The sequence below is a fragment of the Benincasa hispida genome, chromosome 1 (genome assembly GCF_009727055.1).
Source record: "Benincasa hispida cultivar B227 chromosome 1, ASM972705v1, whole genome shotgun sequence".
Lineage (NCBI taxonomy): Eukaryota > Viridiplantae > Streptophyta > Magnoliopsida > Cucurbitales > Cucurbitaceae > Benincasa > Benincasa hispida.
In genome coordinates this window covers 51,808,564-51,823,107 of record NC_052349.1, presented here as the reverse complement: position 1 = coordinate 51,823,107, position 14,544 = coordinate 51,808,564, and the positions used below count along the sequence as shown (strand labels likewise).

Below are 14,544 nucleotides of genomic sequence, written 5' to 3'. Positions count from 1 at the left end.
CGTAAACTTCTCCACCACTTGCTCCCAATAAGTAATCTCTCCTGGTTCGAGCGAATAAGCCCATTTCCTAGCCTGATCACAGAGAGAAAATGGGAACAACGTTCATCGAAATTCTTCAGCAGAGATGTTCGGGAACACAAAAGTATTGCAAATTTCAATAAAACTTCGGAGATGGGCGTGCGAATCCTCGCCACGCCTTCCTCCAAATTGACCTGCAGCCTGGATCATCTGCAACATCACCGATTTCATTTCAAATCTACTTCAGTCTAAGGCAGGCCTCATGATTCCCAGAGAGAAATCATAGAGGTTTGGCGATGCATAGTCCCTAATGGGCCTATTGAGATCGTTTGCCAACATAATCGGATTTACCATGATATTTTTGTTGTTTGGTGCTTCATTCCTAGGTTGCTCCGCCATCTCTTCTTTATCGGATTGTGGTTGCTGTTGGCGGTTTCGTAGTCTCCTTCGAAATTTTCACTCAATTTCCAGGTCATAGTTTGCCAGAGATTGAGAGTTCTGCAAAAAAATCACAAAAATTACCGTTAACAACTATTTTGCCGAAGTCCCCGGCAACGGCGCCAAAAACTTGATGCATTATTTTATTAGTTGGCAATATGGATGATATGCGTTGATGGATTGCGTTGTGCACTCAAGTTTCCCTAGTGGAATTCAAGTGTAAATTCCTCTGAGTTTCTTAGTAAGTCCAGGATCGAACACAGGGACTTGTGAAAATAGTTGCGTTGGAGATTTTTATGAAAACGTAAGGTAACCAGTTGAATAAATAAGTGTGGGGTTGTTGTTGCATTGATGAAAAAAATAACGAATGTGGCAGAGTTCAAAAAGAGTTGGTAAACGGGAAATACGATGAATATGTGGTGAACAGGTTGAGAAGGGTTTTGGTTAACACTCCCTAGGATGCATTCATGCCTTGCGATCATGCAACATGCATACAATAGTAAACCACCTCTCGGCGTGAATGCCACGGCTTCTAAGGCTAGAACGCATGCGATAAATATGCGATAGGTCTACAGGGTTTACACATAAACCTCTACTTCTATTTATGCAATGGCAACATGACATTCACACAAATATGTGACCATATAATATCATTCCTATTTCTAGGATGCATGCGATGCAAGTTGACAAATAGAGCTTATCTCTAAGTCCCCATCTCCTGTTTATGCAAGCTTAATCTTGCTCTTACGAGTCCAGATTCTAACCTAGCTCTCTCGAGACATTAGGTTCTTTCTTTAGATTCTCTCTCGAGTAACTCTAAAGGGGTATTTTGCACAACATAAAACAAGACAATCATAAGCAATGAACTTCCTAGATCATGTAGCTTAGTTCTTCTCAACCCATTCAACTAGTTTAGCTACTCATACGTATTAAGAGAGTGAGTAGATGTAGAAATAGAACTTCCATTGAATAGATATAAGATGAAGTACAGAATGAAAATGCAAGTATATTAAAGATCCTGGAACAATTTCTTACTGCCAGGCGTTATACTGTTTCTACTCGTGCTCTAAAGATATTCTCGCTTTCGCGAGAGTCGGCCCGCTCTCTGCTCTTACGCCCTAAGATTCTCTCTCGAGCTGCCTTGGACGATCTTTGGCGTCACCACTCTTCTCTTGCTCCACCGTAAAATTGAAAAGAAAACTATGAACAGATGTATGAACTTGTAATGGTGATGAGGTAATCGACTACTTAACCCCTTCTCTAAAGACTGAACTTGGTATTTGTAGGGCATCAAAGGTGAAAGGCGGCTTCTCTCTCCTGGTTGTACAGATGGGACAGTTTTAATTCCTGACTGATGCGCCGGATAATTGTCCGATAAAGCTGGATGTACTTTGTGACCGTTATCGGCTGTCAACTTAATTTGGATCCGACTACCGTCAGCTTTCTATCCCATCGATCTTAATTGTTCTTTCGTCCGGATGCGCTCACCATGTTGCGGTGATTCTTCTTGGGTGAATGTTTACGAGCACGATCAACGCAAAGTCTTGCGGCGAAGTTGGGCTCGACCAATGTATTCCTAAGATCGCATTCTTTGCATTGTTTAACGCATTATTCTGCACAAAAATATAAAGTTCAACTGCTCTAATGCATTGGATGCATGTGACCATAATATTAGAGAATTTATGCTTAATGGATGCAATTTAACATATTTCATCAACGCAATCCGACATTGTTTAAGGATTCAACACTATGAAAACATGCATTTTTGCCCGTTATTAGTGGGCTCTGTTCGGACTTGGTGTGAGGCAGACGAACAAAGGAAATACAGATCATGTATACGACTTGACAAGTGGGAGAAATTGAAGACCTATCGTATAGGTTGATGTCCAATCATTTAGATAAAACTATGTGATCGTCTAGCAAAAGCTATGCGATCGTTTAGCTCTATTGTTTAGCTCGATAGACTCTACACGATTGTGTACCTTGGGCCAGCAATCGTCTAGCAAAAGATATGCAATCGTTTAGCTCTATCGTTTAGCTCAACAGACTCTACACGACTGTGTACTTTTGGCCAACGATCGTTTAGTAAACACTGCACGATCGTTTAGCTAGCACCTACACGTACCTAGCCCAGTCGTAGTAAATCTGTATTTACTTGACTACTTCCGTGAGTTTCTTTTCGTCGGAGAGAAAACTCAAAAAACTTTTTCAAACTTTTGTGAAAACATCTCTTTTTTAAAAAACTAAGAAATCGATTTCCTTTTAAACTCACGGTTACCATGATCAATAACCACCTACTACATTTGGTTATTTAAAAGAAAAAGTATTAATAATCTAATAATCAATATTATTATAAATATAAATGATAACCAACTTATCATACTATATTTATAACTTATAGTTTTAATATTTCATCTCATGAAACATGTAAACCATAGTTCTTTTTCTATTCCATGGTACTTAATGTAAATCTCATTTACATCAATCCTCTACTAGATGTATCTTATACATTATATCGATTATATCATATATAATCAAAATACCTCTTGTCAATTTGAACATTTCAAATCAATACCATGAACTTGATCCTTCAACATGAATCCAAGCTACCAAGGGGACCTCATGGACCTGTAGATCCGAAGCTCCAACGGTACGTGAATAACTGACTAAATTCTTTAGTCACGGGATCCACTATCCATTAACTTCCAGGCACTCTACTAAAGCCGACAATTGAACTCTCCTCACTACAGACATATTATGTGTCTATCTTAACCAATGAGCAGTGTGACAACCCTTCACAGATCGCTCGTAAGTACAGTTGGGCCAATAACTGTTATGTCCCTATAGTTACCTTTGTCTCCTTAACTACCACTTATCCCTCTAATGAACATAAATCATAGCCTACTATGACTGAGTCTTCTCTTCCAAAGAGAAGTTGTGGCCGTTATGTTCAAGCCCCAGAATCAGCCCTTAAGGGAGCAATCTCTCTACTTATCCCTACTTTGGGAAAGGAGTGAATTCCATATTGTGGATTGAGTTCCTAGCTCCCAGATCAGACAAGTCCCCAAAAGGGTAGGCATGTTGAGTTGGCAATCTGGCCACTCTCACCCATACTAATGAAAGGACCGCCCTCAAAGGTAGGAGTTCACAAAACACTCAGGATTGAGGTCGTGTCACTTATGGTCGTTTAGGTGAGATACAAGCCTCTAGTATCAATGATGTTATATACAGAGTCTAGTCATCTCATGGTCCAGGTCTTATACCAACTCTTTGTATAGGACACCCTCACTCCACGTCTCCATATGAATGGTCTAGATCAACCATCTGTAGTAGTTTACAACACTTGCAAAGCTCTACAAAGCGGGCCATATCCGTAGTGTCACCAAGATCAAGTATCTCACCTTAATCCTAATACTACAGACCGATTTAGGTTATCACTTAAGGCATGATCCACTTGTATATCACATATACATGCTTAAGTTCACATAAGATAACCAAGGAGCTTTGTTTATTGGATATGAGTAAATGCCAGAATTAAATAACATTTATTTTATTAATTGAACAATGTGTATCTTTACAAAACAACGAGACTCCGGGAGAATTAGGACACCAATCCCAACACATCGCATGAGTTATTTCATCTATCAGCAATGAGGACATTGTTGTATGTAAATTTGAGGGTGCTAGTATTGTTATTTTCAACCTTGTTACTTTAAAAGATTTTTTTTAAAAAAAAAATTATAATGTTGAGATCGGATCCTACTCGTATTTGGATGTTCGCATGACACCCGTGGGGGCAAGCCAAAAAAAGGTGGGAATCGTGACCAATGCATAAACCAAGTGATCGAAACTCCTCTGCCAAATAAAGAAATGGGCATGAGTTTTTGCTGAGAAAGAGTGCCTTGCTTGTAGTTGGATGCCCACATGACACCCGTGGGGGCAAGCCAAAATGAAGGTGAGGCATTTGGATCGGCGCAAGATCACAAAAAGAATATCTTAATTGCTCAAGGGTAAAAAAAAAAGCACTTGGAACACCCCGGGTGGATAAAGTTTTAAATAAATCATGCGATGTCCTGGAAACGAGTAAAGTTTTTTTTTTAAAGGTTAAACTTACGGTCCCTAAAGAGTAGAAATATTTTAGGAAAATATCAGGATAGAAATTAAGAAGGCATTGGTTCATGAAATTTGAATAAGGCACCTTGAGAAGTCTAGGTAGGGTAAAGGCGGTTTACTTTTTAAAGAAAATCTTTAGTTTATGCTTGAGGACAAGCATTGTTTTAAATTTGGGGGTGTGATAACTGGTAGAAATACACATTATTACAACTCAAATAAGTAAAACAATGAGAGAATGCGACGGTGAAATAAGCAATATCATGCCCGAAAATGCTAAACTAAAAGGAATTGCGATCGCAAGCGCCCATCGCATAAAAATAGTTAATTTACTTATTTTGTGTAGGAACAATGCGATGGCGCATTTGAAATTGCGATCCAAAGGATCAAGGCGTCAGTGCGCTTGAAGATTGCGATGATGAGAAATTTCTTAAGACATGCATTGACGCATAAAGACTACATATCAAGGAAAAATGCGATCGCAAGACATGCATTGACGCATGAGAAGTTGCGATCTTAAGGAAAAAGGTGTCAATGCGCTTGAAGATTGCGATCGTGGGAAGCTTCTTAAAAAGGTGGCCACATAAATATTGTGCATCAAGGTGATAGCGTAATAAATCATGATGAGACGGAAAGTTGATAACAATCGACTCCAAAATTAGTTTACAAGTCGTTAAAAGCCACACTATAGCAAGTACACTCAACTTTCGATGGCCATTAATCGGCACACCAGAGCAGGGGAATTAATTCTACTCATCATTGCAATCATTCACAAGAAAGGCTGTTTCACCTTGAGCTCTATAAATACCGAAGGCCACCAGTGTAAAAGGGGTGACGAGCTTAGGAGTAGAGAATCAGTTAGTCTATTCACGCACATACTCGTACATATACTAAGAGAACGAAGAAGAGAAAGAAGACGAGGAAGCTGAGAGATCATTCCCGGACAGATCGAGAGACAGCCGAAAAGCCTTACAAGGGAGAGAGGGCCAACACTTGCGAGAGCAAGAATACATATCTTGAACAGAGTTGGAGTGAACAAGAGCAGTGTAAAAGGCCACGGGAAGTAAGACATTGCTTACCGGGCTTCTTATCTCTCAAATCCATTTGATTTTTTTAGAAAATGGAAATGTCATTTCAATCTATGTTCAATCTCTCCAAACCACACATGAATAGCTAAATTTTTAAATGAGTTGATAAATATGTAGCTAGCATGACTTAAGAACTACATTTTATGCGATCATCTTGTCTTTTGTATGTGTCATTCATCATTTGGACATACCTGAGAGAGTGGTCTAAAGATAAAATCTAGGATTGAAAGAGTCAGATTAGAATCTAGGCTTGAGAGAGTCGGATTAGAATCGCATAAGTAAGAAATAGAGACTTAGACATAAGCTCTATTGCTATCAGCACATCACATGCACCCTAAAAATAGGAATGATTATATGCGGTCCCCTTGTTTTATGTGTGCATCATTCATCATCGCATAGACAAGAGTAGAGGCTTAGAATGAGTCTAGCCAACCTAGTAATACAGGAGAAACAGAGGAAAATGTAGAGGAATATGAGGAGACAGCATGTGAGCAACTTGATTTAAGCCAATATGTCTTAGCTAGGGATAAACAAAGAAGAACTATCACACCTCCAGCTATATATATTGAAATGAATTATATGAATCTTGTTTTAAATGTTGTAGTAGCTCCTACTAGCCAAGAACCAACTACATTTGAGGAAGCAACAAGTTGTGCTAATGCAAGGCATTGGATTGAGGCAATGAATGAGAAGATGCATTCACTCAAGATGAATGACACTTGGTCCTTGGTTCCTTTACCAAAAGGGTATAAACCTGTTGCTTCTAAATGTATTTTTAAACTTAAAGAAGAAGTATTTTGTGATCAAAAGCCTAGGTTTAAAGCTAGATTGGTTACTAAAGGGTTTACTCAAAGGGAAGGAATAGACTATGCTATGATTTTCTCTCCTATTGTAAAACAGACTTCAATAAGATTTCCTCTATCCTTAGTTGCTCAAAATAATCTAGAATTGTATCAACTAGATGTCAAAACTGCATTTCTTCATGGACATCTAGAGAAGAAAATCTATATGGCACAACCTAAAGGATTTGAAGTTAAAGGAAAAGAAAATCTCTTTTTCTTACTCAATAAGTATATATATGGGTTAAAATAATCACTTGATACTGGTATAAGAGATTCAATGACTGTATTTCTAGCATTTGGGTTCAAAGGAAGCTCATTTGACATATATGCTTATGTAAACACAGGTTCTTATAATGACAAAGTTTACTTACTCATATATGTAGATGACATGTTGCTGGTAGGTAGGTCTAAAAAAGATCTAACCCATGTTAAAAACTATTTAAAAAGAGAGTTTGATATAAAAGACTTAGGAGAAGCAAGCAAGCTCTTAGGAATAGAGATCTATAGGAACAAAGAGGAGTCTATTTTAAGAATAAGTCAGTCCAACTATTATGAGAAAATCCTTAAAAGGTTGAACATGATTGATGCCAAACCTGCGAGGTTACCCAGCATTTTAAGCTTTCCTCAGCTAACTCCCCTAAGAATTCTGACCAAGAATACCAAAAACAGATGGTTGTCATACCCTATACTCAAGCTGTGTGATTTCTACTAGATCTGATCTCTCATATTCAACTAGCTTAGTTAGTAGATATATGTCTAATACTAGTAAGATACATTGGGAGGCTACTAAATGGATCCTAAGGTATCTAGTTTGGTCTAAAAGCTCTAAGTCAGTCTATCAAAGATCAGCTGAACCAAAACCAGAGCTTTATGGATATGTTGATGTTAACTTTGCTGGTGATTTGGACAAAATGAGGTCCTTAACAGGTTATCTTTTCCTTTTTGGTCCTAATCTAATCAGCTGGAAAGCATCACTTCAGCCTATAGTAGCCCTATCTACAATGAAGCAGAATATATGGCTCTAACTGAAGCAATCAAAGAGGCTTTATTGCTCGAGTGACTGCTGAAAGACTTTGGAATAGATCAAACAGTAGTGAAACTCTACTGTGATAACTAAAGTGCTATCCATTTGTCCCGAAATCCACAATTCCATACTAGAACAAAGCACATCATTAAAGACAAAATTGAGACAGATGAGATAGAAATTTTAAAAGTCCATACTTCTGACCATGTAGCTGATATGTTAACTAAACCTGTTATAAGGATTAAATTGTTTAAATGTTTAGAACAAGTTGGTTCTGAGCTTCCAAACACAGGGTAGACAAACATATCAGAATCAAGAAGATCATGAAGATTACAAGGCATTGGACTCAAGGTGGAGAATTTGAAGAAGTTTGACTTAAATACCTCAGATTTTAGTTTGTTTATAACTAACATTTTGTAACAGTCAGTTGGTATAACCTTATAAATACCACTGATTTTGAATTAAAAAACAGAGAGTTTTCATCATTACTTAGTTTTCTTACAAATCTATAAGCAATCTTCATTAAGTAAAGATTTCAGATCTTCCCATGGATGTAGGCAACCTTGCCAAACCACGTAAAACATTGTGTCACTTTCTTTTTCTCTTATCTTTCTTGTTCAATCGAGTAAACTCTTTACTGCAAATCACACGCCAATCGTTTACATTACAAATTGCATCGAGTAATCAAGTTATCAAGTCAATCGTGCATCGATCCATTGCTATCGAGTAGGTCCAAGTACATCGCTTTCAACTTTGAGTTGTACCGAGTATCGTTCAAGAACCGTCAAGTACAATCGAGTATTAAATCTATTATCATCGAGTTGCATCAAGGATTTAACAGAGACCAATCTTACGAAGAAGGGATTTCTGATCGAGGATTTGGCAGAATTGATTTGAGTCATTTCTTCTTTCTCTTCAACAATGATCTTGAGTATTTGGGACTTGAGAAGGGTCTTCAGGCTAACAATTCAACGGTCAAAACCCAAAATTCCAAACTAAAATTGAATGGGCAGTCGTCAATTTTAAGAAAATCCACGACTGACTTACCAAAAATCTTGCCAAAAAGGTCCCAAACTTCAATCCCAAAACCGGAACACCTACAAATCTGTCTAAACCCACAAAATCCGACGACTGCAACAGCGAAATCTGAGGAGCACGAAAGTCGAAGGATGACCGGCAGCAGCGCCCCTTCGACGGCGGCGGACAGAAGCGTGAAACCCAGATCTGCGGCGTCGGGTACGGTGGAGAGTCGATGGCAGCGCGCGACTTCACGTTCTTACTTGGGGGGTGAGGGGAAGAGACCACGTGAACATGAGAGGAAGAAGAAGATGAATAGTGACTTCTCTTTCTTTTCTTTTTCCCACGCTTCACAGCGAGTTTATATATATATATTAGATAATCTCTTTCCTTTTTCTCTATTTATATATATTTTTCATCTCTTCCTCCTATCACATCAACTCCAATAAACTTAATTATCTCTAAAATTTAAAATAATTTAATTTCTCCATCTTTCTTTCCATCACATCAACTTAGATTTCACCTCCACTTAAGATTAATCTATATAATTATTTTAAAAACCTCTTTTCCTTCTCCTTAAATAAACATAAATCCAAATCCTATTTAGATTCCAATTCAACATATGCGCATAAATTCATCTCTTCTCAAAAATTTCAATTTCTCAAACTTCCAAAAAAAAAAATTAAAAACAAATTCAAACCTCAAATAATTTATACAACTTTCCTTAAATTAAATTCAAAGTTTTATATCTTTTCAAATATTTAATTGATTGAATTCCAATTAAACCAATTATGTTCTCTTAAATCCTTAATTAAAATTTAGATCAAACTCTAGGATTAAAGAGGATAAAATTTTGAAAACCACAATTTTCCATTCCCCTTCTTAAGTTTCAATTCCTTCAAAAACTTTAAATCCAAAAAAAAAAAAAAAAAATCAAAATCAATCTCTTATCCAAATAATTCGATTATCTTTTCAAATTAACGCAATTGTGACTCCAAAATCTTAATCCAATTAGTTCAATTATTCCTTCCCATTAATTTAATTGTAGCTTCAAAATCTAAAGTTTAAGAGAGTTAAAATCCAATATTTTCAAGATTATTAACTCAAATCTCTACTCAAATAATTCACATTAACCATTATAACCTTTTTTAATTATCTTTGATTCTAAATTCAAAATTTTTTTTAAGAGAAACTAAACTCAATAATTTGAAATAATTGACTTAAAATTTCCTGAAATGGATGTTATAATATTAAAGTAAATCGTGAGCAATTGAAAATGCAAAGCAATCATTACAAACTAAAGTATTCAAGGTTCTATTTGAAAAAAAAAATGTAAATCCTATTTTATGTTTTTTTTAGAGATTATACTTGTTTAGTCCAAGATGTAAGTATTAAAGAAAAAAGCTATAGATAGTTTTTATATACTTAATTAGAAAAACAAATAAAGATTTAAAGTGTTGTTTAACCATTAAAAATATCCAATTGAATCAGATTGTTTCGTGTTAAAAACTCCAATCCCTAACATAAAAATATTGAGGGTCATCTTAATGTATAGTCAATGGTTGAGATAACATATTAAGACAAATCTTTTAAAGAAAAATTTTCACGAAAAGAAAAAATATCAAAAAAATAATGACAGACATTGATAGATTTTTACCAGCATATATCATTAAAATTTCCCTATTTTTTAAAATAATTTTTCTTTTTTTTTTTTTTTTTTATTTTTGAAAATCTCCCTCTCCTGTTTTTTTAAGAAGAATTTAGAGGCTCAAAGTTCTATTATATCATTTATCAATCAACACGGCTGTGTCTTACCGCTGGCTTTACACGTAACATTAAACTTTATTCAAACACCATAACTTTACATAATTTATAGGGTACCAAAAAGAAGGAAATAGAAGAGAAGACAGTGTGAAAACTAAGCTTTGCTTCCTTGAAACTCTGCTGCAAAGCTAATTCATTGGCACAATTGAGTGTCAGGCGAAGAACATACAACCAAATGAGTATAAAGACTTGACTTCAGTTCTTGTGTTGCAGCCTCCCACTTTCTGCACCGGCATACGGATCAATCTTGACATTTACGACTGCTGGTTTCCGAGCAGAAAAGGACTCAGCTAGTGCAGATTTTAGTTCCTCAGGCGTTTCGACATAGTATCCTTTACCTCCAAAAGCCTCAATCATTTTGTGATAACTTGCTGATGGGACAAAAGAGGTTGGTGCAGGATCGTGCTTATAGGGTCCGGTAATCTCTTGTGGTGTTCTACGGTCGCCACCATAAACACCGCCATTGTTGAAAACTATCACAACCACTGGCAACTGGTACCGCACAAGCGTCTATTGAAAACCAGAAGAATGTAGATCGAATGAGAACTGATCTCCCACAAAAAATTGAAATACTTCTACACTTGGAAATATGAAAGCACAAAACTTGTCATAGACATTTTGTAAATAGGAAAGAAAAAGAATCCATCTGTTTGTTTCGTGAGATGTCAATTGGATAAACGTTTTGAGATTATGAGCAAAACTGGCCAATCGAAAATTATGAAGAGCTCTTCAGCAAGAACACGAGAGAAAACCTAATACTATTTACATTAAAGCCTAACTCAAAGTAAGATGTACAACTTTTCAAATGCAAATCAGATACAGAAACGTCTAGAACATAAACAGAGATTTAACAATCCACAACTAAGTTTATTAATATCACGAATCGAAATTTCAAACTAATGGGAATTACCATATAATGTTATGGTACCTACATAGGATATTAAATATTCTGAGGTCAACATTCTAGGCAAGGTAGTTGATCTGTAAGACTTGTTGGAACATATAAATTGACCGAACACTCGTGGTGATAAATGAATAAGGAAAATAAAAATACAAAGATCTAAGTGCAGAAAGTAAGGGAAATCTAGAAATCCCCTGTGAAAGAAACAAAATATCAAACCTAAGAGAAAATGAAAATGACATCTAAAACTGACCATCATAACAAGGAAGTAAGGCGTTTGAAAACAGCTTATGAAACATGTCCAAGAATAGTCCTAGAGCTAATGATCACCAGTGTCCACATGTTTTTTGGACCTCATTCATTTTGCCCAAGGAAGAGCTGAAATGAAACATAGTAACCAACCAACAAACATTTACAAACCAGAAAGTAACAATGATGAACCATCATAGCTTGATGTAGTGGTAAATAGGGGGCATGACCTTGATAAAGGCCAAGAGGTCATAGACTCAATTCACGGCGGCCACCTAATATCTTACGAGTTTTCTAGATACCCAAATGTTGTAGGATTAGACAAGTTGTCCTATAAAATTAGTCGAAGTACACGTAAGTTGACCCGAACACTCGTGGATATCAGAAAATAACAATGATGATTGACTTAAGACAACATTTTGAGCCCCAACCAAATAATGGTTTAATATGCAGGACATTCTTCAATGAACTAAGAATCAGATACTGATCATACAACATTCTAATCAATTGCAAGATAACAAATTGATGGAAGGAAGGTGCAAAGGGGATAATAAATACCTCAACTTCCATGGCACTAAACCCAAATCCAGAATCACCTTCCACGGCGACTACCAATCGATCAGGTGAAGCAACGGCAGCTGCAATGCAATAGCCCAAGCCAATCCCCATTGTCCCCCATGTTCCTGCATCCAACCTGGTTCTTGGCTCAGTCTGAACCAAAACTGAGCGACCCACATCCATTGTATTGGCCCCTTCAGAGACCAATATGGGTGCAGGGCTACCGAGAGCCGAAATAGCATCTCGAATGATTCTCATTGGCGTCAAGAAATTGAATGGCACAACATCCCTCGCCAGCTGAACTTCCATTTTCGCCACATTGTCCTTTGCCTTCTGCGAAATGGCTTCAACCCATGGGTGAGATTTTCCAAGACAAAATGGGTCGTCTTTAATCTCCTTGTTTATGGATTCCAATACCTCTTTTGCATCGCCAATCAAACCCAAATGGGGCTTTCTTAATTCAACCTCCTCCTTGCAAATATCAACCAAAATGAACTTCACATCCTTGGACCATTTAGGCGGCTCGCCAAAATGCAACAACCAATTAAGCCTCGCCCCAACCACTAGCGCAACATCACACTTACCAATCGCCAACGACCTAGCGGCGGTAGCCGCAAGCTCATGTGTATCAGGCAACAACCCTTTACCCATTGGAGTGGGAAGAAATGGAATTCCAGTGCTCTCCACAAGCTTCTTCAACGGCCCCTCAGCACGAGCAATCGCCGCCCCTTTACCAAACACAATCAATGGCCGTTCCGCATGTTTCAACAACGAAATCGCTTCCTCAATCTGCGAATTTGGAACTCTATGAATCACTTCGCGATGTGTAAATTCCTCCGCTGCGGCCAATAATCTCTCCGCCTCAGACTCGGAAACAGTTTGATGCAAGACATCCGACGGAAGATCAAAATAGCATCCACCAGGCCGACCAGAAACAGCCGAATTAAGAACTCGAGCAACGCAATTAGGAATCTCGGAAATATCCGTGGCCTTCACGGAAATTTTCGAAAAGGGTTTCACAGCCTCAACCTGATCAAGCTCCTGAAAATCACCACGGCCGAAATCTCTTTGATCGCAAGAACCAGAGATCATCACCAAAGGCCAAGCATTAACCATGGCGTTAGAAACCCCCGCAAGGCCATGAACACATCCAGGGCCAGAAACCGTAAGCAGAACACCGGGGCTGCCCGTTAGATAACCATAAGCAGAAGCGGCATAGCCAGCCGATTGTTCGTTATGAAAGGCAATGAATCGGATTCCCAAAGAAACGGCGCGAGTGGCAAGAGAGGTAACAGGGATTCCGACGACGCCGAACATCCGATCAACGCCGTAGCGGGCCAGCGCCATGGCGGCGAAAACGTTGCCGTCGATCGGGCCGTGAAATTTAAGGTCATTTTGAAGATCTTCAGAAGAATCCCCCATTGGAGCTTCGTGTGAAAGAGGCTAAAATGAAAGAAATCTGAGATATGAAAGCTTTAATGTTAGTGACGACAGACGAGTAGATTTATAAACCGCTCGTAAAGATTTTTCGCTGTTTTTATGTAGACGAAAATACCCTTTGAAGGTTAGGTGATTCTATGGCTTGTAGCCTTGTTGTGTGGGTAATATGGGAAATGTGAAAATATTGTGCTTTGTTGGACTGAGATAGTAGCAAATTTGCATTTTGTTTTGAGAATCGCACCCTTTGCCTCTTTCTTGGAAAAAAAATCCAAGAATTATTTTTTTAAAAAATCCAAAATTTATTTTTTAAAAAAGATCTAAGAATTATTTTTTAACAAAAAAAACATATTATTAAAAATTTATTTAGTCAAATATTTAAAATTGATGTTGGCGAAAGCGTGGAATTTTAATTTTTCAGAGGCTTGTACATATCTATTTCCGAAAAAAAAAAAGCATGTCAATGGATTATTATTATCTTTAATGTCTTCAAAGGACATTTTAGAAAATAAAATAAAAAATCGAAAATTCATATAAATTGTTTGGATTAAGAAGTAAATACTTTCTATTTTAAAAAGATAAATATTTATTCTTATTTACCATATGTTTAAAATACCAAAATTAGCTATTTAAAAAAACCAATTATCGATATCTATAATAAAAAAAAATAGAAAATAAAAAGCAAAGTTAATGGCTGAAAACTTGTATTAAAGGTGATCGCAAACATGAATGAGTTGATTATCATTAGGGGTGGAATTTGATATGCTAGAGGTGATTAATCTCTTTAATAAAATTTTATTAATATTTTTCAATTTTGTCACATCTTTATACATTCATGTTATTACAACTTTGACTTCTTTTCATGGTTGTTCTTTGATGTAAAAAAATGTTTCTCTCAATAGTATTCCCCCTTCTTATTTAAGATGAAGAGGTGAGAGTAGTTAATTTAGGTCCCGTTTGGTAACCATTTGGTTGATTTGTTTTTGTTTTTTTTTTTAAATTAAACCTATTTCATGCACATCTCTTACAATGAATTGC

The 14,544-nt window shown here is 36.9% G+C and overlaps 1 protein-coding gene across 1 annotated transcript; it reads right to left on the bottom strand.

The window, feature by feature from the left end:
• Positions 1–10,296: 10,296 nt before the first annotated feature.
• LOC120082736 (2-hydroxyacyl-CoA lyase) lies at positions 10,297–13,557 on the bottom strand. The gene is made up of 2 exons (XM_039038020.1): positions 12,070–13,557; positions 10,297–10,871 (listed from the first exon to the last, which is right to left on the bottom strand). The coding sequence occupies exons 1-2, from the start codon at positions 13,489–13,491 to the stop codon at positions 10,557–10,559; spliced, it is 1,737 nt and encodes a 578-aa protein (XP_038893948.1). The 5' UTR covers positions 13,492–13,557; the 3' UTR covers positions 10,297–10,556.
• Positions 13,558–14,544: the final 987 nt, after the last annotated feature.